Source organism: Octodon degus, unplaced genomic scaffold (genome assembly GCF_000260255.1).
Source record: "Octodon degus isolate 3935 unplaced genomic scaffold, OctDeg1.0 scaffold00008, whole genome shotgun sequence".
NCBI lineage: Eukaryota > Metazoa > Chordata > Mammalia > Rodentia > Octodontidae > Octodon > Octodon degus.
In genome coordinates this window covers 12,648,156-12,675,751 of record NW_004524584.1, presented here as the reverse complement: position 1 = coordinate 12,675,751, position 27,596 = coordinate 12,648,156, and the positions used below count along the sequence as shown (strand labels likewise).

Sequence of the window (27,596 nt, the reverse complement as noted above, 5' to 3'; positions counted from 1 at the left end):
ACTGTATATCTATTCTAACCATTTTGAATACACAGATACAAAATGGACATTCATCTGTATCCCCCTTTTTTATTTAGCTCCCTTATTTGAATATTATAGGTGTGTTAACTCAGCAGAATATTCTAAAAGAGTCCAATAGTCCATAATAGTATTGGATCTTCTGCTTCACTGGCAATGTCAGAAATTGTTGACCTGAGTCCCCTACAGCTCAACATAACGGCATGGCTTTACTTCTTATACTTCGTTTTTACACTTTTCTGCTGGATGGTTAAGACCAAGATAAAGCAAGACCTATGTAACAAGAATTGTAGCTTTTGTGTCTAATTAGGTCAGTGAAATCCCCTCAGGATTTATCCTGAGACCCTGTACCTCAGATTGTAGATCCTTTGTCATTGTCAGCCATGTGGATGAGTTACAGCCATTGCTTGGCCAATGTGCTCTCTGTGAAAGCCTGAGAGAGTGTTTTCTCTCCATGGGACTCTCCTTAGGCACACTACATCATCGATCACTTTCCTCTTTGGCCCCATAATCTCCTTGATCAGAAAATTTGGAACACTACTGAGTTACGTGACGTTACAGTACAAGTTGAGACAGGGTCTTGCTATGTAGGTCATGCTGGCATTGAACTCACACTGTAGCCCAGACTGGCCTTGAACTCATGGTGATCCTCCAGCCTCCACCTTCTGAGTACTGAGACTTTGGGTCTGTGTCCCCATTCCTGGTGAACTTCATGTTTGAGTGTAGACTTGATGTAGGTGCCTTTCAGACCATGAGATATGTCAGCCTGTAAAACAAACACTTCTTCCCTGCATGGAGTTTGCCTTCTAATGGCTGCGATTAGCTGTTCTCTAACAGAGCCTCATTTTGCCTGCCTTGCTGTCTTTTGGCATAAGGGGGCAGCCTCACACAAAATGAAACAAAGGCTACGGTGGTTGCATAATTTCTGCAGGTTTAGTTTGCAGCTAATAGGGTGGTAGTTTGAACCCATCTCCATAGTTGAGAATTGCATGGGGTGGGTGGTATCAGAAGAACTCAGGAAAGGGAGCAGTGGTGTGGCCCGACAGACTGGAGGCCTCCAGGGAGCATGATGTGGCCAGTCCCATGTTGGGACCACTGGAAGGGCAGGGATGGTATAGGCAGGTGATACAACACTGAATAGTGTGGGCTGTGCAGGAGTGAGAGCCGGGAGGCCTCTGGGGCTAGAGAAGAGGGTACACGTGAGAACAGAAGTCGTACTACCTGTGTTTCCCAAAGCAGTATGAGAATAGGCTTGTAGAAAGCATTCCCTGTCACCTGAGAATGAGGAGCACTGGCCTGGCATGGGGCTGAGGCAGGAGGCTCACAACTTCAAGCCCTGCCCAGATGACTTAGTGCCTTAGCCAGACCCTGTCTCCCAATGAAAAATAGAAAGGACTGGGAACATACCTCAGCGTGAAGGCCTGAGTTCAATCCCCAATACCACTGGAAAAAAAGAACAAGCAAGCAAGGAAGAGAGAGGGCATCCTAAATTTGTCCTCATTTCCACTGGCCACATTTAAAAACACACCCAGGTCTGTGGACAGCAGGATTCAGGCTCAGAGATGTCCTGTAGCAGCATCTTTGTCCCTTTAGTGTTCCTCCGATTTCAATGGAATATGAGTAAGGAATGTGGCTGAGCTTACTTGGAAAATTCCTGGAACTTAGTCTAGATAAGAGGTCAGCACTTAAGTGTTAGGTGGGCCTGGGCCAGCAGATTTCAGAGAAATGGCCCTGGATTGCTACCAGAGCTTAGTCTGAGGAGGTGGTGGCCTTTTTAGAAGTCCATAGGGGCTGTGTCATTAGTTCACCTTTCTTCTATCTCACACCAGGTGGTGCAGAGCCATTGCATGCCTCTTAGCTTGCCCTGGTCCATCAGCACTGATTCCCTGCCACCTGCCACAGTTGCATAGGAAATGCAGCACCTTGTACTTCCTGCCTCTGCCTTGTGCTCTTGGCCTCTAGGGCAGCAGCCTTGCCACAAGGCCATCCTGCAGGTCCAAGCTGACCGAGCAGCATATAAGTGTGCTCAGCAGGAGGTGCTGCCGTGGGTGCAGCTGCTGTGCTTATGAGGCTAGTTCCTAGGGAGACTGGTGCACAAGACAGTGCCTGGAGCTCAAGTTGTGGACAAGGCATTCTGAGGCAGGCTAGCCAGCTCAGCAGTTTAGTGAGATTTTACTCAGAGCTGGGGATGCAACTCAGTGCAAAGACTGTGTGTGACTCCTGATTCTGGTGCAGGGTAGGGGACACAAAAGCTCTCAACAGCCAAAAAGAGGCTGTGTCCTCTGAGATCTCAACAGCTGCATGAAGGAGGGCAAGGCTGGTGCCACAGCTGAGCTGCACGGGGGCACAGCCCCTGTGAGCAAGAAGCCCTGGGAAATCGAGGCTCCAGAAGGCAGATGCGAACAGCATGAAACACTGAGTTCTGGCCTCTGGCCTGTGCCTTCTCACCTCCGCCTTTCCCCTGCAGGGGTTTCCACCCCCTCCTGGAACAGCACATGTTTCCTTCCCTCCAGCAGAAGGGAATGAGTTCCTGTTAGACTTTGTATCCCCAGGTTACATACCCACTCAAAAGTGAGCTTCCTGCCATGTTGCCTCTCAGCCTCTGCACACGCGGGTGTAGTGGGTTCTCCCACCCTTTAGCTGGGCTCCCCTGCCCCACTGCGGCTCCCCAAGTGTCTGTTTAAAGGTGTGGCCTTAACATTATGAATACTGAGGTTCTTGCAGTTTTCTGGGATCTAGAATTCCAGTACAGTGTAATCTGTTCAGTGAAAAGGAAAAAAGAGAATGTTCACACAGGCAGTATAACTGAGGTAGAGCACTTCCCTAGCATGCACAAGGCCCTGGGCTCCATCCCCAGCATAGGAAGGAGAAGAACTAAGCACAATAGTTTGGGGGCTTCACTGCATCCCCAGGACATGGCATTCATGCAGCATCCTCCAGGTCTTTCCCAGTGCCTTGAATGTGGAGAGTCTCCTTGGATAGAGACTGGGCTGTGCTCCAGGCTGGGAGATGTCCTTCAGCCTGTCCCATGCTCCACCCCATGGGAGGCAGGAGGCCCTGGTGTCCTCCACCTGTGCCTGCCTCAGAAACCTGACTGAGGATGCTCTGTCTCTAGCATATTTGCAGGTCGGCCACACTGGCTGGATGGGGGGAGCTGTATGGACGCTCTGGCTACAACTACCTTTTCTCAGGTGAATATTGAACAGCCCCCGGGTGTGAGATGAGAACCCACTCATAGAGGTGAGTCCCACAGTGGTGTAGCAGAGGGTGGGAGCAAGCTCATGGGACCAGGGCATCCTTTCAGGGAGGACCAAGGGACCCACGAAGTCACTTGAGAGGAAAGTAGAATGCCAGATAGGCAGGGTGCATGGAGAGTCGAGCTGTGAGGGCTGCCCTTGGGGTGGGGGCTTCCGCAGGAGTGGACTGGCAGCTCAGCCTGCACCCTAAGCTACCTGGGGATGGGGGGCAGAAGGAGCCCTGTGCCAGCAGTCTTAGTTCTGACTGACTGCTTTCTCTGGCAGGGGGTGCAGATGACACCTCGGCAGGTGTGGAAGATGTCACAGAGGAGGACTGCGCTCTTCGGTCAGTGCTGGGTCCCTGCGGCCAGGGACTGGGCTTGGGATAGGCTGTCTGACCAGTGGAGACCTTGTGCACACTGGCACCATCTTCATCCTGGCCCACACACATAGCCTGGTCTTTCCTCTCATCCATAAGATTGAAAGAGTGCGGTTAGTCCATCCAGGAGCTTCCTCCCCGTGCCACCTGCAACCAGGAAAGGCACATGAGATTCTCGGGGAGGTCCTGCCTCAGCCTCCTGTCTCCAGGCTGAGATCGGCCCACACAGCTACGTTGGTTTCAAAGCCCATCCAGTATGAAGTGTGCAGCTGCCACCCCACAGTTCTCTATACACAGCACTTCAGGTGTTAGGGCACAGGTTGAGCACTGTCACCCCCACAGAGGACACAGGAAGACAACGTGTGGCAGTGACAAGCCCCCAAAGAGCTTGATACAGCACGTGTTCAAGTTTCTAAGGAGAGGCAGTGGGCTACATGGTATTTTTCTAACCCTTTTAAAGAACAACACTAAGTCATTTGTGGAGACCCTTGCAGCCCTATAATCCTAGCATTAGGGAGACTGAGGCAAGAGGCTGAATCACAAGTTCAAGCCCAACCTGGGTGACTTAGCAAGACCCTGTCTCCAAATAAAAGGTCTGGAGATCTAGCTCTATGTGAAGATTAGGTTCAACCCCAAAAGCCACAAAAACAAAAACCTTCTTTAGGTTATTTCAGAAAAGCTCTTAGGCATGGCCAGTGCCGTATGAGGCATCTTTAGCTGGTGCTGAGCAGCTGTAGAGTGGGCAGCAGCACCATGTGAGGTCAGCTGCCTGCACTGGCCTGGTGCATGTAGGAGCCCCATGCTCCTCCTGGGTTCTGCCCGCTGGCCCTGGGAGCCCAGGAAGCCCCACTCTGACTCCTCCCCCAAGGTCAGGTGACCTCTGCCCCTCTCCATCTTCACACTGTTGTTGGTGAGGAGGCTGCAGAGACAAAGCAGTGGGCATTAAGAAAATGTGATGGTGACAGTGGATTCTTTGTACTCTGCCTGTGTCTGCACGCTGCTCTGAAGGTCATTTGGCGATTAGAACTGTGATCGATCACTCCTTGCTTTACCCGTCTGCACAGAGGGAATTCATTGCTAGGGTTTCACAGTGTGTTGACAAAATAGCTCTCAAAGGTCTATTTAAGATTTGCAGACTGTCACATTGTGAGGTAGGTACATGGCTAGCAGTGGTCTTCCATGATGGCAAGGAGGAGGGTGGTCGGCTCCAGTGGAAGCTCAGGGACTCTCTGCCACTCACTCACTGCTTTTGGTGGCACTGAGATCATTGGAGTCTTCTGGCTTGGTGCCAAGCAATGCCAGCAAGCACTTTCTAGGTCCCTTTGAAATATACCCCCGAGATGGGGTAACCTAGAAAGTTGCCTCCCTCTGCCTTCTGGAGAGGAGGACACGGTTCCTGCCAGTGACATCCACGCTTCCTGAGCAAGCCCTCCCCTGGCCCACCCCCCTGGAGTGCCCTCTGAACCTTGTCTCTTGATTTCAGGAGTGGTGACATGCACCTTTTCGATAAGGTTAGAGGCTCTGACATCAAGCTGCTCCGGTACCTGTCGGTCAGGTACATCTGTGACCTGATGGTGGAGAATAAGAAAGTAAAGTTTGGCATGAAGTGAGTACCATAAGAGTGCCCACTCCATGAAGCAGGAAGCCAACAAGTTGGCAGCTCCCAGGCTGGCCCATGACAAAGGCTGTCTGAAAGATTTTTACTGCGTCTTCAGATGACGCTGCAGGCTGCAGGTCAGGTGCTGGTGCTCTTTGGTTTTTTATAGACCAGAAACTGAAGAGGCTGAGTAACTTGGCTTAGGTTCTATGCTAGTGACCAAAGGAGCCAGAGTCTGGCTGGTGCTCTAGTCCCAGCTCTGGTTGGATACTCTGTTTTTTCCTTGGCTCTCTGGTATATTCGAATCACTTTTTAAATGGAACAAAATATTCAGTGTATCCCCATATTCGCTTCAGTGGCTGTTGTTACATAAAAATACATATGCTAGAGCAAAGCTTTACAGAATGGAACATGAGGTTAGGACAGTGAAATTTTAGGAGCTTCTTCCAAAGTTGTGTTGAATTTTGTTTCCCTCTAGTATTTTTTTTATTTGCTCTAAATAGGTGTGTTGGCAAAAAGACACCATGAGGCTGAAGTCAAAACATGGCTTCCTGGGGGTTGTGGGTGTGTCTGCACTCCTTCCTCCCTTGTTAAGGGGCCCCTGGGGCTTAGTGTTCCCCTTTCACAAGTGGTTTGGTGGTGGTAGAGAAAGCAGTAGAGCAGAGGCCCCCTTCTGGGTCATGCCCTTCCTTGGCTTTGGGCTCACTGCCCCTCCCAGATACAGTGGCTACAAATGTGTCATCGGCTGTCAAGGGAGGGTACACCTCTGACCCCATGTTCTGTTGAGGCTTGCCACAGTAAGAAAGAGAGAGCTGTCACTGAAGAGGTTTGAGCAGGTACAGGAAGTTAGATTTCTTGAGGAAGCTCATTCTTAGCTCTGAGGGAGAACATTTTAGCAGAAGGCTCATTTTAAGTTGTGACATCCTCATGGGGACAGCATGTGTCTGTGTGTGTTGATGCCATAATATTTTGTGTCCCTGTTTTGTAGTGTGACTTCCTCTGAGAAGGTGGACAAAGCCCAGCGCTATGCCGACTTCACTCTCCTTTCCATTCCATACCCAGGTAGGGAGCAGTCTACCAAGTTCCGGGCTTCCTAGGCAGTGAGCTGGTCTTCATGAGAGCCACTAGAGCCTGGGCACTTTGTCTGCCAGCAGAGCCCTGTGGGCCCCTGTCACAGGCCTCAGACTTAGGCTCTCTGTCAGGGCTCAGACCCTGGCTCTGTGATTTGCTAGCCACAGCTCTTCTGTCCCAGCCCAGGTTTCCTCGGCAGCAGTCAGAATGTGAAAGGTTTACAGTGCTCAGGTTTTGGTGATTTGATGAGCTTTTTCTTTTCTTTCTTTCTTTCTTTCTTTCTTTCTTTCTTTCTTTATTTTTCTATTTTGAGATGGGGTCTTCCTAAGTCACTTAAGTTACAAGGCAGGGCTGCAACTTATAATCTTCCTGTCTCTGCTTCCCAGAGTGCTTAACGTAAAGATGTGTGCCACCATGCCTGGCTCCGGAAGCACTGGTTAAGTGGAAGCAGTATTAGTAATGTTGATGCCTGTTCGTGCAGTGCTGACCTGGGCAGGTGTGGACCTTCATGCCTTTCTTACAGTGATTGAGCTTTGTGTAGCCGTCGCCCCAGGCAAGCCTGTTCTGCAGTGGAAGGACACATAATGGTGTCTGTCCTCTGACTGTACGGTGGCTTCCTTATGTCGCCGAGTGCTATGGTCCACAAGCTGCTTTTGTCTCTGGCACACAGATACATTCCTGCCCTGTGGCTGGGCCATGCTCTCATGGGACACCAAAGCAGTGTTTGTGTAGTTTGTAACCCTCCCTTCCTGTTTGCAAAGAAGGCTGAGGACCCCAAACCTAGTGCTAGTCTGCATCCTCCTTGAAGCCATGCCTGTTTTCTGGACTGGCAGCAGCCTTCAGTCAGGTCCACAGTCTTAGTCATCTTAGCTAAAAGCAAGGGCAGGCTGGTGATGGACTTGTTTGGAACTGCTATTTGTCAGAAGCAATCTGGTGGTATTGATGCCCAACTCCTAGAGAGTGGTGTTCTGACAGTGCTCTCCACTGGGGCATCATTCTTCTCTGCCAGCTTAGTTTTAGGCCCTGCAGAGCTGGGTATGACTCGCAGCCTAGCACCGTGTGTCCTTGAATAGCCCTTAACCCTTCAGAGCAACAGGGCCATCGTTCATAACGTGAGGGAGGTGGCACGTACCTGTGCCTTGCAGGAGCTCAGGAAAGGAGTCCATGGGAAGAAAGGTCTGGCAGCCTTTCCTCCCTGAGGCAGCTCAGGCCGACGCAGAATGCAGTGGTGGCACATGGGTCTGGTGGTATCAGAGCAGTGCTGTGACAGATCTTTCCCGAGGGCACCTGTGCGGCAGCCAAGGGGTAGCTGTGCAGCTGGTTTCCAGACCCGGCCTCAGACTTCCAAGAGCTACCTGGGTATCGCAGCCTGAACTGGCTATCTCTGTTAAGTAGCCCTCCATCAGGAAGAACCATGTTGCTGAGCTATGAGGACCCCTGCTGCAGAAAAGCATCCAGGGTGTCTGTTACAGCTGGGTGAGTTGTTCCTGAGCTCCCGGATGTTAGTGGTGCTTGGCCCAGTTATTTTCATCTGCCATTTGGCTGTAATCCATCTGGCTTGGGGCCTCAGACATTCGTTGCAGTGTCCATTTGTAATAGCAAAGTCAGGGACATGTTTTCATTAACAAGAAAGAAGATTAAGCACATGATACCTTTATTCATAGAACTGAATATTCCTTAGCTGTAGACAAATGATCAAGATGATGAACAAAATTATAAAGTGCTTCTGAAAAGGTTAGCAGGAAAGATGGAAAAATGTTAAAGATGTGTCTGAGTTTTCTCTTTTCCTGCTCCCCAGATGCTTAAGTCTTTCACCTGATGGGGTGTGAGGGGCAGAGCTGCGTTTAAAAGCTGGGCGTGGAAAGATCTCTGCTGCACATCCAGATGAGAGCCCAGGAGAGGCGCTTGTAATTGACATACTTATGTGCTTGGTTTGCCTTCACACACCTCTATTACTTTTTTTGAGTTTTGTTTGTTTCACTTTTTGTTCTGTGAGATGGGATCTCACTGTGTAACTCAAGGTAACCTCGAATTCACTATGTAGACCAGGCTGGCCTCAAACTTGAGGCAGTCCTTCTGCCTCAGCCTCCCAAGTGCTGGAATTACAAGCATGTGCTGCCATACCTGACTATAGACCTATATTCTTTTTTTTGTTGTTGTTCTTTTCTTTTTGTATTTTAGGGAAGGGTCTACAGGGTGTTCAGGGTCTCACTACTAGATCAGACTCGTAGTGTTCCGCCTGTTTACAGCCTCCCGAAAGCTGGGATTACAGGCACACACCACCATACCCAGTCTTAATTGCCATCTCAGTGTGCCCCAGGGGTGAGGCTGGCATGGCAGGCCCAGGGATCGAACCCCAGGTCCCTGTGCCTGCTTGTAGGCACTTTAATCCGCTGAGCTATTTGGCCAGCCCCCATTGTTTTTGTTTTATTTTACTTTATTGGTACTGGGAATAAACTCAAGACCTTATGGTTGACAGGCACGTAGTTACACCATCAAGCTTTCCAGCCTGACACACCTATATTTTTAAAAAACAAGTGAAATGACCAGCGTCTGTGCCAAATCATGATGTGCAACTGCTACCACTTAAGGGGTCTCAATGGAGCCAGGAAGGACTCTGAAGCCCCGACAGGAACTCTGGCAGGATCAGGTCGAGCACTAAGTCTCTGGGCCTGAGCAGGACCTTAAAGATGAGAGGTGTTCTGGAAACACTTCACAGCATCAGAATAGATGGCCTGACCCACCGCACCATCTCACTTGTAGCCTCCTGAGTGGGCTGTTGCTGTCAGCCTGCTTGTCCTCCATCCCTCTTACCTGCCAATGGGCCCAGAAGCCTTTCCTGGTAATGAATACCAGGCATTGCCCCAGGTACCTAGGCTATTTTAATCTATCCACTTGTCACAGAAGCTGCTCCGGCACCATTGGCTTGTCTGAGCTCAGTCCAGGGATCAGGAAAGCAGAACACTTCAGGCTGGAGAGGTAATTAGCGTCCCCTCTCAGCCAGGGCTCACAAGCTCTAGCCCCCGTGTGGTATTTATAATTCTGCTCTCTCTGGTAAGGCACCCGAGAGGAGGCTAGCATATTTACAGCTGAAGATCATTTCCTGGCCTTGTACCCAGCAGCAAGGCTTGGGGATTAGAGTACAGAAGTGTATGTGGAATGTAGGGGCTAGGTCCCCAGATCTCCCTTTCCACAAGGTAGGCCCGGGGATTCCTGCAGTTTTCTGTGCATTTGTTGGCTGATGGCCATAGCCACAGGAGTGGGACAAATTTTGTGCCTTCTGAAACTGCATCAGCGTCTGCAGTGTGACTGGAGCTCTGGTGTCTGGTAGGCTCCAGGATAACTGGGTGGGCTAGATGCCACCAGGAGCCCACTGGTGGTCAGGGCTGCCTTGTGCTTCACTGTGGTCCCCCAGAAAGTGTGAGCCGAGGCTAAGGGAGGCTTCTCCGATCACAGCAGCAAGCCCAGCTAGAGCAGAGCAGGCACGGAGTCCCAGTCTAGTGCTATGGGCTCCTCAGAGCAGCAACATGTAGCAGTAGGATCTAATGTCCAGGGCATCACCCCAGGAGTGTGCTGTTCTTTATGTGTATTACTTTGTTTCAGCCTACAACAGCTAGTTTACAAACAAACCAAGGTTTAGGGCTGGACATGTAGCTCTAAAGACGAGTGGCAAAGCCCTTGCCTAGCATATGCAAGGCCCTGGGTTCCTTCCCCCACACTGGAAAAATAGAACAAAAAAAGGTTAAAGAGTTGTTAGCTAGCTAGTTCCTGGTCACAAGGCTATATGAGTAGCTGGGACTGTTGCCAAAGTCACCTGTCCTGCCCTGCTCCTCTTTCCTTGAAGGTCTTACTTGCTGGAGTTGCTCAGGGTTTTCTAGCAGCTGGTGGTGTCATTTTTTGCCTCTGATAGGGTTCAGGCACCATCTGCTCCTCCAGCATGTTGGGTGTTGAATCCTCCATGAGACCTGTGGGCAGGTATCGCTGCCCATTTCAGAGCTGTGACGGTTGGACCTCTACAGCTAGGTAGCCGCTGAGCAGGTGTTGCTGGGCCTCTGTGTGAGCCAGACTGTTGTCCACTAGGGTTGGCCCAGCAGGGACTGGTAGTAATATATAGAATCTCCACATGATACAAGGGAAATAACCCTAACTCCCTGCCTGCTTCATGTCTTATATGCCAAGTTCTTGTGTCCCAAAGTCAGTGAATTCTAAGGAACAGCAGAGGCTAAGAGTAGGAAGATTTATTGGGAAAAGGGAATGGGAAATAGAGCTCCTGAGAGACAGGAGGGGTCCTGAATGGGTTGTCAGTGAGTCCAGTTCTCAAAAGAAGCTTTACAGAGCAAGATCACGAGGTGGGTACAACGTGGGTCAAAAATGTGGTCATCAAGTTTATAAGTGTGGCTGTTTAGGTAATGTTGATCCAGTGGGAAGCAGGTCATGTAGCAAGTGTGTGTGGATGATACCATTAATCATGGTTGGTAATGCAGTTGTTTTGTTTTGTTGTTGTGCAAGGTCTCGCTACGCAGCTCAGACTCAGACTCAGACTTGTAGTGATCCTCCTGTTTTCTGCTTCCCCAGGGCTGGGATTACAGGCGTGCACCACCACGCCAAGACTCTTGCCTCACTTTTAACTTGAGTGGGTGGGGGAGGATGGCCCATCTCACCCTTAATGAGGTAATGATTCATTAACAGGAAGTCTGAAAAGGGTGGTACTGATAATCCGTATGTAACCTGGCCAGTGCGACCTGATGCTTCTTCGGTCTCCTCCAGCCCCAGTTGTGCTGTGTCATCTTCTGCACCGACTGCCCTCTCTCGCCTGCCTGTCCCTGTCCCTGTCTTAGAGAGACCGTCAGGCTCAGCCAGGGCTATCTCAGGAGACACTGGGCTGGACCTTAAAGTGTCATAACTGTCTTTTCCAGGCTGTGAATTTTTCAAGGAATATAAGGACCGGGATTATATGGCAGAAGGGCTCATATTTAACTGGAAGCAGGTATGCGCAGCATTGTTCAGCCTGGGCCCGGTGTTTCTCTGTGAAGGGAGGCCAAGGAGAGCAGTTAGCTTCTCACGGGAAAGACCTATAGTATCTACCCTTTCTTTTTTGGATGACTGAATGAGTCACCTTAGTTTTCCCCTTTTGCTTGTATATGCATATTAACATCACTTGTACCTTCTCTGCTTTCTAATGTCTTCCATTCTTCTCTCTCTCTCTCTCTCTCTCTCTCTCTCTGTCTCTGTCTCTGTCTCTGTCTCTGTCTCTCTCTTTTTCTTTTTTTTTTTTTTTTTTTTTTTTTTTTTTTTTTTTTTTTTTTTCCTTTCCTGTTGTCACTGTGCTGGGAATTGAACCTGAGCCTTCACGCTGTTACATCCATATCCCTTTTTAAATTTTTATGTTCTGGGGGCCTGCCCCTTAACTCAGCTCTTTAAGTGGCTGCTTCAGCAAAGCAGTCAGGCTCAGGTTTGATCCCCACAACTCCAGCCAGCCAAACCTGCCCTAAAGGCATTCAGAGCAATAAATAAATAAATAAAATTTGTATGTTCTATTTTATCTTGCCCAGACTAGGTTCAAACTCATGGCCCTCCTTCCTCAGCCTCCCGGAGTGCTGAGGTTACAGATGTGTGCCCCTGTGCCCATCTCTTTCCCCTGAAAGCATTTTTCAGGGAAGTCCTATCTCTCCTCCACTCTGTGAAGACCCAGCAGTGGGCAGGTGCAGGCTAAGGACCCTGGTTGGAGACCAGCTGGTGTTGCCTGTGCCCAAAGCAGAGGCGTCAGTGTGTGACAGGATGACTCCATATGGCCACATGTTTGATCATTTTGGTTTTTAAGCTGTCCTGGTATAGAAGAAGCGTCTGGTTTGGAGAGAGCAAACACTATGAAGGGTGCCCTGTCTGTGGTAGCCATAGCTTTGGGCCCAGTATCTACCTGCCTCTCTGGCCTGTCCATGGCCTCATCTGTTAGCCAGTCCCTGTCTCACAGGCCTCGTTCTCTCCTCAGGACTATGTCGATGCTCCTTTGAGCATCCCTGACTTCCTGACCCACTCTCTGCAAATTGACTGGAGCCAGTATCAGGTGAGCATCTGATTAGGTGGTTGGGGTACTGAGTTCCCTGGTCCCTCCATGCAAGAGCACCGTACAAACCCCTGGGTACTGCAGTGTCCCGCCCTGTGGGTGGAGCAAGGGGGCTTAGCTATCTTTCTCTCATGGCTTGTTCTTGGCCCAGAAAATCCAAGTTTTTGTAGCATGACTTGCTGGAAGTGTGTCCATGAGGTGCTTCTGTGTCCAAGGGACCTCATGGAGTTTGCTTTTCTAGATCTAGACTTTACTGATATTTTTCCTTTTACTTTTTTTTTTATGTTTTTGTATGTCAGGGAAGGGTCTACAGGACATTCAGGTCTCACTACTAGATCAGACTCATAGTGATCCTCCTGTTTAAGCCTCCCAGGTGCTGGGATTGCAGGCATGGGCCACCACATCCAGTCTCAATCCCCGTCTCAGCACACCCCAGGGGCTGGGTCAGCACAGCAGGCCTGCGGTTCGAACTCCCAGCCCCTGCGTCTGCCTAAGCAGGTGCTTTAATCCATATTTTTCCTTTTAAATGTTTATTTTGCTGGAGGAGGTGCAGAGCCGCACACCTCATTTGATCATAGGAACTTTACAGTGACTTTTGTTGTGTTCCCTCTGTCACTGTCCACCACGGAATGGTCCTTGTCTATTAGGTGGATCTGGCTCTCCATCCTGTGGAGTCCACAAGGCCTGAAGGCTGCCGGTAGTCTCCCTAGCACTTGCTTCACACAGCACCGGTGGCCTTGTACTGCTGCCCCCTTCCCCGCCTGCTGCCCCCTCTGCCTGGCTGCCCCCTCGGCTTCCTCTGCCTGGCCAACACATTGCCCTTCAGGATTTGGCAGTGGACCTATTTCAGGAAGACTTCCCTTGTCTGCCTCCTCTCGTAGGTGCTGTGTTTACATTCCCTTTAACCCTGGGTACTCTATCCTGGAATTTTCCACCAGGCTATAGTTACTAGTTTGGAGATCTTCTGTGAGCTCCAGGAGCTCAGGAGACTCACAGCTTGTGTGTCCCTAGTACAGACGCAGATACAGGACCTTGGACTTGAAAGGCCAAGCCAGTAATAGCAGGAAACACCTGCTCCCTGCCCTTGGCTCTCCCCAGCTTTGGTCCTTTGCACTGGCCAAGAGGTCTCCCTGGCTCAGGCCCCATCCACCAAAGTTAGGCTCTTGAGCACCCCTGTCTCCTCTTCCCATGCTGGCCTGATGACTATGAGGTCTGTAAAGGTAGAGGCTATTGGTCTTGTCCCAGGCTCTATTCTGAGGTTGAATGAGTATTCATAGCCATGCACTTGTGCATAGGAGGGTGACATTGCAACTCCCCTGCAGGTGTGTCTGCAGGAGGAAGGGCATCAGGCATGCTAGTGTTTCTTACCCAGAGCCTGGAGGGACAGGTGTGGGAGGCAGACAGGGCCAGCCCTGTCAGTGGTCAGGCTGTGCCTGGACAGGTGCTGGGCTTCCTCCTCTTTTGCTATATGTGGAGGGCACCTGTGGTCCCTGTCCTGAGCTTCCTCTCTTTAAGTTCCTCCTGGCACCTCCCCCTGGCGCCACTTCTCAACACAGATGCAAACTAGATGTGGCAGACTCCTTGCTGCGTGAGGTGTGGGAGGCGCTCTGTGTCCTGCACCCTACTTCCTCTGCTCGCCAGGCTCTGTGCCCTTGAGCAGAGGACCTCACTTTCCCGAGAAAGTAGAGTTGACAGTGGCTGTGGGGGTTGCAGTCAAGTGAAAGTGTGAGCCCTGTGTGCAAGTGTCCCAGAAGTAGAATGCCAGGTTGGTGGTCGTGGAGCTGAGGAGGCAGGCTACTGCTAGTTAGCTCCAGGGCAGGAAGGTGCCCAGGCTGCATGTTTCCAGAGCTTCTCCCACGAGGCCACCTCTTCAGTTCTGCCCAGCCACTTTGCCTCATTGGACCTCCTTCCATGTGTCTTCTGTCTTTTTTCTTTCTTTCTTTTTTTTTTTTTTTTTTTTTTTTTTTTTTTTTTTGCGGAACCAGGGATTGAACTCAGGCCCTTGTGCTTGCCAGGGAAGCGCTTATTCCACTGAGCCATCTCCCCGGCCCATCTTTTGTCTTTTTTGAGACAGGGTTTTGCTATATAGTTCAGACTGGCCCTGTACTCAGTTTGTGGCCCAGGCTGGCCTCGAACTCAGAGATTGTCCTGCTTCAGCCTTCAAGTGCTGAGATTATAGAGGTGTGCCACCCCGCCTAGCATAACCTGTGTCATCTTCAGCCAAAGTTGAGCTCTTCTGTCCCTCAGACTGGAGTCCCAGAGCTATGCCCGCCTCCATCTTCCAGGTGATTTTAATCAGTTTTAACATTGCGTCCTTGATCCCAGCATCACACATCCTAGATCCAGTCACCTCGGAAAAGCCCTGCTGTGACCACATAAGGTTTAGGGGGAAACTAGACTCAGCCATATAGCCTCCTTGTGACCTGCAGCTAAGCCCTCTGCACCTCCTTCCTGCAGCCAGCTGTGCCAGATGGAGGTGGCATTGCCCACCATTTACCCTGGTCTGTGCTCTCACCATCCACCGTCACATTCATCTATACTGCACCCCTCAGGACACTCTCCAGTTCCTGCCTTGTCCCTGCGTGCTGACAAGGCCAGGCTTCTGTCACCTCAGAGCAGAGCACTGCACAACTGAGCAGGAGCTGCCCAGAATAGTGACCAGAAATAGCAAGAGGCACTAGTGAGAGCCTGGCTGATGGGAGACATTCAGCTGATAGTAGGGCCGCCATTGTTGGCTCTGCCCTAGAACCCACCTCAGACATCCAGTGTTCCTAAGCATGTGCTCCATGGCCCCCATCTAGCCCACCCAGCTTGAGCAGTCTGGCCTAGCCTGTTCGTGGGCCCATCTGACCCATTCCTAGCCATGCAGAACGTCTCCTTCCAGCTCAAAGGAGGGGTACTCTTCCCAGGCTTACAGGTGCTCCTCTCAATGCCAGTGTTTCTCCTCCTTCCTCTCAGGTTCACACCCATGTCACCACCCAGTGAGCCCACTGTGGTGGTCACCACATTGTGGCAAAGCCCTGTCTTCCCTCTCCTGTGACCCTGTATAGCTGGGGTCATGGTTGATAGGTTTGTATCCCCAGTGCCAGACCCATAGAAGCCACACATTTTGCTGTCAACTGAGTGAGAGAATGAATGAAAGAGTAGTGTGAGCACTCATAGGTATGCATGTGTCTTGCTGTTCTTAGTAGCCTGATGAGCCCCAGAGTCTGTCTTCTCTGAGCCCCCCCACCGGTCTTTGCTGTCCCCAGGCTGGCCTTGACTATGGCCGGCAGTAAGAAACATTTCTGCAGGAGCCTCCTGGTCTCCGAGTCTTACAGAGGCAGAGACACCAGTGTCTACAGAAGACAGCCCACAGAGAAAAGAGCTGAGCCTGTGGAGGGCCATCCAGAATAAGCACTCCAGACATAGAAGCAGGCAGAGGCGAGGTGTTCATCAGCTCTGCTCCCAGAGACACTTTCATGGTGTGTGCACACTGAGCTGAGCTGCATCTGGGCTGAGAGCCCCTCAGGCCCTGGGCCCCTGCAGCAGTCCTCTTAGGCACATATCCTACTCCACATTAGGGCACAGTGCCCTGTGTTGCAGCAAGTCTTGTGTAGCCTTGAACCTTCCTCCCTACTCTGGCTCCTCAGCCAGAGACACACAGTTTTTTCTTGACCATTAGCACCTTTGTAGCCAGTCAGGGTTGGTGGTGCTCACAGAGCTCCAAGCCATGGCCCTTGCCCTCACCTGGCTGCTGCAGTCTCCCCAGCTCACTTGGCCACTCCAGCCTTCGGCTGCTTCTCCCTGGAGAATGCCATCTCTGAGGGAAGCTCCTGGCAGTGTGTCTGACATGTTGAGCCAGATGAGGTGAGGGACCCTTATGCTAGTGCAGGTAATGACTTCATTAGCACAGCACTGCAGCAGTGTCTCCTGAGCTGCTGAAAGTGGGTCAGAACTCTCCAGGGGCGTGGGAGGGTCAGAACCGTGAGCTGCTTTTAAATTCCCAGGAAAAGCATTGCAATTACAGGTGTTGTGTTCCCCTCCCCCCGGGAAGTGCTCTCACACTGGGGGGTGTGTCTCCATCTCTCCACCTGGCCCCGAATGCAAATAGGCAATCGCACCCTAAGACCTAAGAGAACAGAGGCCGTCCCCAGCAAGGGAGGAGTGCTCCACAGAACTGGGTCAGGCCCTGCTGTGAATTCCCAGATTCAGAGTGGGCTGCCTTAGACCCTCTGGTCTAGATTTCCCACCTGGACCAGAACCAAGGCTCTGCTCTCCTTAAGGTTTTTGCTTATTTCCTCTCTTTTACCTCATGGACTTACTGTTATAAAAGATTTTGTCTGCTCGGCAGACTGCATTTATTATTCATCAAAAGACAGTATGTGATGAATTGCAGTAGGAAGCAAGTGAGATGCATTTGCAAAGGCTGACATGTTCGTAGGTTTCTGGGGTTGGTGACTGGTAAAGGGGTGACTGACCACTTGCTGGGATTGCCACAGGTATAGGGCTCCTTGTTCACCTCACTGAGTCCTTAAATGGCCACAGTGGGCATCTGAGATTCAGGGGACATTGAGGGGCCATTGTTTCTATACCCTAGTAGGGGGTGAGGCTGGGGCCAGACCTGCAAACTTTCTCACCCTCATGTGTTGGATCAGGGGCACCCACTGAGCAAGGGCTGCAGGGAGAGAACAGCAGCTCTCAGTTGGGGAATGAATATCTTAGCCTACGTGGGATTCGAGACCTCTGGGCTGAGACCAAAAGCTTTGGTGCCCAGGAATAGCATTGACTTTTTGGTGGTGCTGGGGTTGAACACAAGAGTCCACACATGATAAGCATGTGCTCTCCTGCAGAGCTGCACACCCCGGCAGCATTTTATTTTTAAAAATACTTTATATATCAAGCCTCGGATCTATTCCTAGATCCCTTTTCTCTCTTATCCAACAGAGTTGGGACCTGGTGCAACAAACACAGAACTACCTGAAACTGCTGCTTTCCATAGTTAACAGCGACGGTGAGTCTCCGAGTCCCCAAACTGCTGTGTCTTCAGGTGTTCCAGTTTGCGATATCCCCAGCTGTGGTATACGGGGTCACACGGCCTTCTGTGCTGTGGGAGAGGAACTGAGGGAGCTCCTAGAGTGGCTGGGCAGGGAAGTGCTTGTCCATTTTAGCTTTACTCCGTGTCCTCCCAACCCTGGAAGTAAGGTCACAGTTGATTTCTGAGCTCTGCTCAGGGTAGCGCCCATTTAGCTGCCATTTGACCTATGTACCTCAGCCTTGGGAACAGGGAGTCAGGGTGGGGCTTAGCTCCAAAAAGAGGAGACCCAAGATGCTGGTCAGCCCTGGCCGCCTGCCCAGACCACATACTCGTAGAGGCCTGCTCTGCAGGGTATACAGCCAGGTTGCAGGCGCCTCTTGCTTGCTCTCCTAGGGCCAGCTGACTGTAACTCCCAGGTAGCAATCTGGACTTCACTCCTTACCTAACAGTCAGAACTATTCAGACCTGTAGAACCAAGAAGGCCCCTGAGCAGAACCAGACATGTAATATAAATATTCTCCTACTCTGCTCTCGTTGCTGGGATGAATATCCAACACTCAAAATGAAAGGTTTATTTAACTCACAGTTACCAGAGGTTTCAGTCCATATTCAGCTGGGTCCAAGGCAGAGCAGCACATAGCAGAAAGCAACCTTTCATGGTGGCAGCAAAGAGCAAGAGCCCAAGGGAGGAGCAGCTGCAGCTCTAGCAGCTAGCTTCTCTCCCCTCCTTACACCGTAATGCAGAGATCACCTGCCCCAGGGCCGGCGCAGCATCTACAGCCACAGTCGTCAATCACAAACTCCAGAAGCCCCCCAGGATTTCCTGAGGCTTTGGTGGGGACAGCTATACACAAACCATAACACTTTCCCTTTTCTCAAACCACTGTCTTGGTAGTCTGATGGCCAGCAGCCTTTGTAGACTTGTCCTCCTGTCTAGCACAACCAGGGACAATGAATCTGACATGTGCGCGTGGCCCAGTGTAGGTCAGGTGCTGTCCTGTGGGCAGAATGGTATGTGTTTCAGAAGCCCATTTGGGGCTGGGGAGATGGCTCAGTGGAATAAGCGCTTCCTGGCAAGCACAAGGGCCTGAGTTCAATCCCTGGTTCTTAAAAAAAAAAAAAAAATCCCAGTTCAGTCTGTAGAGCTAGCCTCTGGCACTCTAACAGAGGAAGTCCCTAGCCTGTAAGAAGAGCTTTTGGAGAGCATGTCTAGATCACTGAGGGTATTAGCCTGAGATACCAATGTCACGAAGTTCCAACAGCCCCACACAGTGAAGAATTATTCCGTCTCCCCGAGAAGGAAAATATGTGTCCCACCCCTAAAATATTTATGATGCCTTCCTGAGAAAGGCCAAGCACGGTCTTTCCAGGCTGGACCACTTCCCCAGAGGCCCGCTGGAAACTGGGAAGAAGGGATGCACCGAGCCTCCTGGGGACTATGCTGGAAAGCGCCGTGGGGGAGCCCCTGAGGAGAGGGGCAAGGGTGGCCAGAATTGTGGTGCCTCCCTCTCATTAGCCATCTGATTCTCCTCGGGGCTTTTATCTTGGCTGTCGGAGCAGATGATGGTGGGCTGCTGGTACACTGTATCTCAGGCTGGGACCGGACTCCCCTCTTCATCTCTCTACTGCGCCTTTCCTTATGGGCGGTAAGTGTGGATTGGGGTGCATCCCTTAGGATGGTCACAGGATGCAGGGAAGATTTGGGGAAAGGGCCCCACTCAGCAGGTGTGCTTGGCCCTGTTCCAGTGGATATTGCTGGGTCTGAGTATTCTCCCTGGGGATGGAGGGCAGACCATGTCGGAGAAGCGCAGCCTTCTAATCGTCACACTCTGTGTTGTCTTCTAGGATGGGCTCATCCATACGTCCCTGAAGCCTGCTGAAATCCTCTACCTGACTGTGGCCTATGACTGGTTCCTTTTTGGGTAAGTCTTTGAGGCCGGTGGACTCGGTGGGACAGTGCTGTGCATCTGTGCCTGAGCAGCGGGAGCTCCCCCGACTGAAGATGCATCTGGCCCTGCTGTGCTCTGGTGCCAGAGACAGTGTGTCCCAGGGCCTGGTCCTCTCCACTGCAGCTTGATGCTACCCTGCTGACACCCTTGCTCTCCCTTTTCAGGCACATGTTGGTAGATCGCCTCAGCAAAGGAGAGGAGGTACGTGCCCTTCTGCTGAGCCATCTCCCCAGCCCCATAAGTGCCCTTCTGAGGCAGTGAGCTGAGCTCAGGCCTGGCTCGGGGGACAGAATGGCCTTCTGTGTGGTTGCCACAATGCAGGGCAGGTTGTTGGCCAAGCCATGCTGGATGAACTGGCCTGTGCTCTGCTCAGACCTTTGATGGGAAGAGCAGTGCGTAGATAGCAGCCGCCATTCTGGGCTGCAGGTCCCCAGGGCCAGGGAAAGAACGCAGGCATTCAGCATGAGCAATTCCCTGCTGTACGCCCTTCGTCTTTCCCTCCCTTCTTTCTGACGACCTTGTTTCGTGTGCTGAGCTCTTTAGCCAGTTTCATCCTCACAGCTGAAACAGAAGCTTCTCTGTCTTCCTGGTCCATCCAAGGGTACTCTGCGCCCCTTCATGATATGCGCTGCCTCTAGAGGCCTCTTCTCATCCTCCTTCCTCCAAGTGCTCAGTGCCCCTGCAGTCTTCTGCAGCTTCCAGTCTTTGCCTCTCGGTGTGCTGTTTTCCTAGCATATGCAACTGAGAGAGGCTGAATGTGTCCCTGGTTGCCCTGCCTATTTCCAGGGTGACCTTGGGCAGTGTGCTCAACCTTGAGTCTCCTGGTACCTGGCTGAGAGACCTAGATGGAGTGTCCACCGCGCTAGCACTTTTGCGCCCCCCCCCCACCACCACCACCACCACCATATCATCTTCCTGAAGCATCTCTTTCACCCTCAGCCTTCCTCCTTCCTGGACATCTGTCTTATCTCAAGCTGATGCCTTTTGTTCCCCCTAAGCTGCTCCTCTCCCTTCCAAATCCCTTCTTCTGAGCACTTATCGCATCTGCCAGGGCTGCAGAGCTCATAAGCCTGCTCCTCAGAGGCCTCCATGAACTCTGTCAGAGGCAGCGACTTCAGAATTGAAATCTGGATGGAAAAACCTTTGTAGCTTTTCTACTGGGGATGGTGCCAGACCTTCAGGACATTCTGTCCTCCACACAATCTCGTTCGGTCCCCCAGAAGAGGCCAGATGCTGCCTCCAGACACACAGGGCAAAGATGGGGCTAAGTTCAGCCCTTGCTGTAATCAGCAGAAGCAAGTCCTCAGCTAGGGGCTTGTTCTTCAGGGTGTGGCTTTGTCTCATTCCACCAACATCACACACACGTACACATGCACACACGGACATACGCACTACCTCATAGATCCGTTAGTTAAATGCATCTATACATCCATCTTCCCACCCCTGCCTGAGGACTATGGAGTCTGGTGCAAACACCCTTAATCTTACAGAGCATAACACTTTCATGAGGCCTGCCCTAGTACCCTTCTGCTCTTTAAGGAAATTCTATGGGACCTTGTGAGAGAGCACACAAGGGACACTGGCCACAGCTACAGGGATCAGTGGACTGGGCCTCTTGTATGCTTCCGGAGGCCCCTGGATTAGGGCCCTGGCAGAGGTCTTGCTGTGGGGACAGGGTATAGCTAAGGAGTAGAACATCCTGCTTCCTGTCCCATGGCCCTTACAGCTCAGGACTGGTGCAGCTCCCCAACCGCAGGCCTGAACCTGTTTGTGAGTGCCCCATGAGACTCCTAGCCGCCCTCGAGTTCCTGCTGTGTGTCACTGCTCCCTACCTGACATCCTTCCATCTCCCTCCCTACTCTCCTACTTCTCAGGGCCCTTGATGAGAGAGAAAGCTACTGTCCTCTTTTTTTCGGTATTGGGGATCTACTTGGGACCTTGCGCTTGCCAGGCAGGCGCTTATTCCACTGAGCTATCTCCCCAACTCTTCATCCTTTTTAACAGGTGAGAACATGTGTTGCATTTCAAGAGGCTTCAAGCACTCTGAATTGGCCTCTTACAGTTTCAGGAAGAAAGCATCTTGCTTGCTTGCCTTGAGTCCTCTGCTAGGACCTGCAGAGCCCTCTCCACCACCCATGCAGTCTGTGGGCTAGAAAACCCAGTGAGGGCTTGGGGGCAAGCAGAGTGCTCTCCAGTGGGGGATTGACCAGAACAGCCAGCTCCCTGCCCTGGGATTTGGCCCCCTTGTTCCTCTCACTGGGGAATGGGATGCCATACTTTCACTGAGTGATGCTTTTGTCTCTTTCAGATTTTCTTTTTCTGCTTCAATTTTTTGAAGCATATTACCTCCGAGGACTTCTCAGTGCTGAAGACCCAGAGGTAAGCAACAGAGCTTAGTAAGAATGGCTCTTGTCACACTGGGTAATGGCACCCTAAGAAGGCTGCTCCACCCCATGTGGGCCTCATCAACTTGTTGGCATCCCCTCCCCTGCCGAGGGCTGCTTTGTGAAGAGGCTCTTACTCCCGCCAGCAGAAACGTTTGGTGATAAATGGTCTCTGGCGACTAAGGGCACAGGGGTGTGTTGCTGCAGGAGAGCCCCCACCCCTTTGGCCCTGATCTGATGGTCAGCCTTTATGGACCACCAAAGAATGTCTGTCTGCATACCAGACAACTCCACTGGGGAGCAGAGGTCTGCTTCCAGCCTGGAAGATGCCGTCAGCTTTGCTGGCAATTACTTTAGGACCTGTGTGAGAGCTGGTGGCTTTTCTGTGTTGATTTGCCTTCTGAATCCAGTCTTGTGTGTTGAGCCAGATTTGGGTTCTGGGGGCAAGCTGATGATGTAGGCTGAACTGGCCTATGAGCCTGCATGTGCACAGTAGACTGTACCAGATGGGTGAGAACTGCTTCTGGAATTGTTGCGGGTTGAGCTGCTTTCCAGGGTGGTGGGGTCTTCCTCATCAGAAGACCCCAGCTGAGCTAGAGTTCCCTACTCCGGGTTTTCTTTCCAGGAGGAAGAGTTTACCAGCACGGGATGCAGGCTTCTCTGTGGAAGATATCTGCATGCTGAGTGAGTCCTGGGCCCCAGCTGACTTCCTTTCTCAGCATAGCTTTCTGAGTGTAGACTGCTGGAACTGGTCTGAAGTTTCTTTGTCCAGCTGGATGATGTAGGGGAGGTGAGGACCAGTAGTGGGTAGAAACAGCTTGCTGACCAGTTGCCCTGGCCTTTTTTCAGGGCGAAGAGACCGCGGCAGCACCACCAGCCTTGGCAGCGACTTCTCCCTGGTCATGGAGAGCTCCCCGGGTGCTGTGGGGAGCTTTACCTACGAGGCTGTGGAGCTAGTCCCTGGAGGAGCACAGGCTCAGGCAGCTTGGTGAGGGACAGACTGGACCCAGCCCACACACAGCTGTGGCCAGGACTGTGGCCCCAGGAAGTCATAGGAACAAAGGGCACCCTGACAGAAGGCCTAGGAACTAAGCTCTGTCCCCTGCTGTCTCACTGGGCCTCAGAGGCAGCCATCTCTTTGCTTAGCATGCTGCCTAGGGTGGCCACAGAAAGGGCAGGGGGCTCCCTGTGAGACCAAGAAGGAGCAACCAAGGTGGGGGGAGGCTGGTGTCAGCAGAGGTTTATGAAAGAGCAGCTACCTTGCGTTGTCCTGGGTGGCTGGGGGGAAAGACATAAAAGGTAATCATAAAATGAGAGGAAACAACTGCAGACTTGCTTGAAGGTCATTCTGCTGTGACCTCTAGACAAATGCTCAAAGCTTTGAGTAGTGCTTGCAGGAAGGGAAAGGAGAGGCAGTTACTAAGCCCTCAGTTAAGCGTTTCTGGCATGCTGGTGGGGTAGTGTGATCTGGACACCACATCCTCCACAAAGTCCAGCTCTTGTGCAAGTGCCCACGAGCCTAAGGGCATACTGGGGCAGAAGACATGCTGGACCCTGCACGTGGGAAGGCTGTCGGATATGCCTTGGCCAGCCCTGCCAACATCACTGCTCTTCCAACACAGGAGGAAGAGCCACTCGTCCTCACCACAGAGTATGCTCTGGAACCGGTCACAACCCTTGGAGGAGCGCCTGCCTTCCTACCAGGGGCTGATGGAAGCCAAATCGTCCAGCTCCTCCTCCTCAAACCATTCTGACAACTTCTTCAGGATGGGTAGCAGTCCCCTGGAGGTCCCCAAACCCAGGTGAGGTGCTCCCTGGCCCTGTGGTGGAGGCAGCCAGCCTTCCCTTTCACACTTGAGCTGGTGTCTCACACAGAGTCATAGCAGGGCTCCTTGACATGTGGCCTGCAGGCCAGCAAACCTCAGAAGCCAGAGGAGGTGGACAAGCTCATGGGCCTGCCATTTAGAAAATAATGTTTGAGTACAAAGCAAGGGCTGGTTGCTAGAGGAATTTGGGATTCCTCCCTGGATCCCTGGCAGAGCCCAGGGGCATCTACAAAGTGTAGTGGTAGACAGGCATTTTGCTACCTCCACTACCTGTGCAGATCTCGTCCCAGAGCAGGTGGAGAGCTGTGTCTCAGCCTCTTGGGCCCTCTGGCACTGACATTCCTTGCTGAAGTTGGTGGGGCCCAGAGGAAATAGGTAATAGAATGGATGGATGTGTGCTGCTGTGGCTCATTCAGGATGGCACCTCCAAGTGTTAGCAGAGCGCTAGGCTGGTCCACTTCCTGGGAGAGGGTGAAGCTGACTCTGGGGCTGCAGTTCAGATTGAGGGATGGTTTGGCACTTGGAGAAAGCCTTTCCTAGGAGACTGTCAGGTTTCCATTTATTGCACCCCAAGCAATGAATCTTCTGAATTGCTTTGTTTTCTAAAGCTTTGAAGAAATTGAGCCCTTCAGCTAAGAGCAAAGCAGTTTAGGGCTTAAGAGATTCCCTAATAAATATCAGAACAAAAGGGCCTTTAGCAGCATGGGCCCAAGTCTCAGCCATTTTACACTGCAGCCCAGCACTACATAACTGTCCCTGTGACTTTGCAACTCAGTTCCCTTAGTATCAGGCTTGTTCTTTCTTTCTTTCTTTTTCAATAAACTTTTTTTTTTTTTTTCCCGGAACCGGGGATTGAACTCAGATCCTTGCGCTTGACAAGGAAGCACATATTCCACTGAGCCATCTCCCCAGCCCCAATAAACATAGAGTGTTAGCTTTTGCTTTTTTTTTTTTTTTTTTTTTTTTTTTTTCGGAACCTGGGATTGAACTCAGGCCCTTGTGCTTGCCAGGCAAGCGCTTATTCTCCTGAGCCATTTCCCTGGCCCCAGGCTTGTTCTAAACTCTGCAGTCCTGTGGGAATTATGTTCCTCACGATGCTTTGGGTTTCCTTTGGTTGAAAGCAATGGAGACGAAGGGATGGAGGAGCTGTTGCTGGAGGGGGCTCAGGACTGCTGGCCAGCGGTCAGGGCACGTACCCTGCAAGGGAGCCCTTGCAGCACAACTCTGACTGGTGGCGCTGAGTCTGCTAATCCAGGCCACAGGCGCTTTTATGGATGCAGCTGCCAGGCAGACAGGTCCACAGTTCTATGCCCACTCGTGCCCTGCATGTGAAGTTGCCAACTGTACCTGCTCCCCACCCCAGCCCCATCTGTACACCCAGCTGTCCTCAGGGTGGATTCTGGGGCCTCTTCACGATATGGGCTATGGTTCTTGCTCATGATCTATGCCTTTTTTCTCCCTGTGCAACATTGCTGGGAAACTGAAACCACCCCAGAAGAGTCCTTTCCTATTTGGGTCCTACCTCATCCTGACTGCAAGCTTTGGGGGCTTCCACACTGAGCAGTTCTGTTACCCTTACCAACATCCTAGCTTTTTGCCACCCCCTTCTTCCAAAAGGTCTCATATTCCAGCCCGATGATAGTTTCCTTTAGTCTAATGAGTGGTTTTCTGCCTGCAGTGGGTGGTTTGGGCTCTGGCCCACCTCGGGTGGCCACCAGGACCCCCCCTCACAAGCTAAAGAGGTTGGCTTTGTCCACCTGGCCTCAGTACTGCACGCACACACAGGCACCAAGCTGAAGCAGGGACTGCCCTGCACTGCGATGTGTCCAGTCTGTGCCCTGTTCTGGGAGAGCCAGGCTAGCCAGCCAGGCCATGGGTTCTTCTAAATTGGAGGTCTGTTTGCCAGAGATTTTGAAAGGCTGGATTATTCAGATTTGGAACATTCAAATTGTGTGTTTCCTTTAGTTTTAAAATTCTTTTATCTTAGTGTCTGATAGATTCTGTCATTAGTTTCTCTCTACCTGGTAAGTAACATTAGCCTATCAGATCTTTAATTTGGCAGGAGGCACTGTGCAGAAAGACACCCCTTAACAAAGCTGTCTCTAAGGGCTAAAATTCCCCTCAAAATGTGGACTGTACAAGGTGTATATACTCTTGAGTTCTTCAGTCCTGCCTCTTCCAAACCAAAACTCCCCATGGATGGGCTCTGCAAGGTTTGTTCACTTAGGGTTAGGTGTTGTCATCTTGAAGGAATTTCTGTGGGGTGCTGATTGTTTTGTTTCATTTTGTTTGTTTTTTGATACAGGGTCTGTGTAGTCCAGGCTGGCCTTGAACTCACTATGTACCACAGTCTGGCTTCCACCTTGAAGCATTTCTCCTGTCTCAGCCTCCCAAGTGCTGAGATTACAGGTGTACACAGAGTGCTGGACTTAATTGTGTCCCAGATCACATCCATTATCAGAAAGGCTGGTGAATTTCTAGTTGAACTAGCTGTTGCAGATGCATCAGACGGCTTTAGAGCTATACAGTCACTGGCCTACAGTGCCAGCCTGGCGTGCCCAAGGAAAAGCCCCAGCCTGGCTGAAGAGCTGAACCAGCTCCGTGGCCCTTCCCTGATCAGCTCTCCCCGGCCACTGCTGCCTGCCCGTGATGAAGAGCAGTGTGCTATGTCTGTAGAGATGCAGTGCCAGGCTGCTGTCACAGCTGGGGAGAGGAGGTGGCCCTGTGTCCCACCTTGAAAGGGCCAGTGCTCCAGACCAGGTGGGGATAGTGAAGCCAGGAGCGGTCCCAGTTGCAGACCTGGCAGAGAAAATATGGAGCCCAGAGATATCTCAGGCTGCACAGAAGAGTGCTTTGTCATGCATGTGTGGTGGTTGAGGCCAGGCTGGCGAGGTCCCATGCTGGGCAGCTGGGTGTGGGTGTTGGGCTGGGAAGGAAGAACAGGCTGGTGGGTGCTATAGGTCCTCCTCGAAGCAAAGGATTCTAGGACTTAAGCCCTAGTCTTTCGTGACTGGACATGTCACTTGACTCTGGGTTTTTGTTTTATCTGTGGAATCCAGCAAAGGTGGCAACTTCAGGCCCTCCTAGATGTGTACCTTAAACCATCTGTACAGCTTTGTTAGGACAGATACTTCAAATGCAGGTAGCAGAAAGCACATCTCAGACTAGCTCCAAAGACAGGGCATGGGAAGTGCGCCGCTAGAACACGCTCCGCCACAGTGTGCCTGCTCAGGGTTTCCACTCCCTGTCCCAGAGACAGGACCTGCTCCCTCATCACATGGGAAACGCTGAGCTATCCTCCAGCTGGAGATCACGGGCCAGCCCTTGAGGTACCCACTCTGTATTGACAAGAAAGATCAGTGGTAATGCTTAGGAATGGCTTTGGGTCAACCTGATGTCAGTCACAGCTTTGCCCTTTCCAGCTTGTGTAACTTGGAAAAAAATCACTTTCCTTCTGAACTAAGTTTTTTTGGTTTTATTTTTACAGTGAGAATGGCCTGTGTCACATAAGTTTGCGTTTAAATGAGATGAGTACAGGGCCTCCACACAGTGAATCTGTGGCCTTTCCACAGGTGTTGAGTAAAACACAGCTGTGGTTGAGAACCTGTCCTTATCAGTCAGTTGCCTTACAGCCCTGTGGGCCAGGCCCACAGCTGGGTGTAAAGTCAAGCACAGCACCCTAGCTAGACCTGCCGTCTCTGTCAGTGTGCTTGTTCTCCTTCCAGAAAGGCCTGGCTGGTAGATCCCACACCCTAAGTTGGCCCTCTCAGCCCATGGGAAAAGGGCATGGCGGTATCAGGTCAAAGGAGCCCCCCACCTGAGCAGAAGCCCAGGCCTCCACGCCCACAGGATGCATCCCTGGCTTTCCCACTGACCAGGAGCTCATCCTACTGCTCTGCATGCATTTTGCTAGGAGCCCTGGGCAGATGTCCTGGGATCGTGTTAAAACGGCTGCATAGGGGCTGGAGAGATGGCTCAGTGGTCTAAAGCACCTACTTAGAACAAGCTTAGCAAAGCATCGGGGACCGCGGTTCAATCCCCCAGCACCACATGCC

At 51.6% G+C, this 27,596-nt stretch overlaps 1 protein-coding gene across 3 annotated transcripts in view; it reads left to right on the top strand.

Annotated features, from left to right (window-relative positions):
* Positions 1 to 27,596, top strand: part of Mtmr14 (myotubularin related protein 14) — a 42,585-nt gene that overhangs the window by 9,299 nt on the left and 5,690 nt on the right. For all 3 annotated transcript variants that reach the window (XM_004625048.2, XM_004625047.2, XM_023705539.1), the window contains exons 4-17: positions 3,134 to 3,209; positions 3,540 to 3,600; positions 5,117 to 5,239; positions 6,219 to 6,292; positions 11,218 to 11,288; positions 12,291 to 12,365; positions 17,292 to 17,358; positions 18,943 to 19,028; positions 19,228 to 19,304; positions 19,496 to 19,532; positions 21,640 to 21,710; positions 22,341 to 22,399; positions 22,565 to 22,703; positions 23,338 to 23,517. In XM_004625048.2, coding sequence (XP_004625105.1) covers positions 3,134 to 3,209; positions 3,540 to 3,600; positions 5,117 to 5,239; positions 6,219 to 6,292; positions 11,218 to 11,288; positions 12,291 to 12,365; positions 17,292 to 17,358; positions 18,943 to 19,028; positions 19,228 to 19,304; positions 19,496 to 19,532; positions 21,640 to 21,710; positions 22,341 to 22,399; positions 22,565 to 22,703; positions 23,338 to 23,517 — 1,196 coding nt within the window. The remainder of the gene's footprint in view (positions 1 to 3,133; positions 3,210 to 3,539; positions 3,601 to 5,116; positions 5,240 to 6,218; positions 6,293 to 11,217; positions 11,289 to 12,290; positions 12,366 to 17,291; positions 17,359 to 18,942; positions 19,029 to 19,227; positions 19,305 to 19,495; positions 19,533 to 21,639; positions 21,711 to 22,340; positions 22,400 to 22,564; positions 22,704 to 23,337; positions 23,518 to 27,596) is intronic.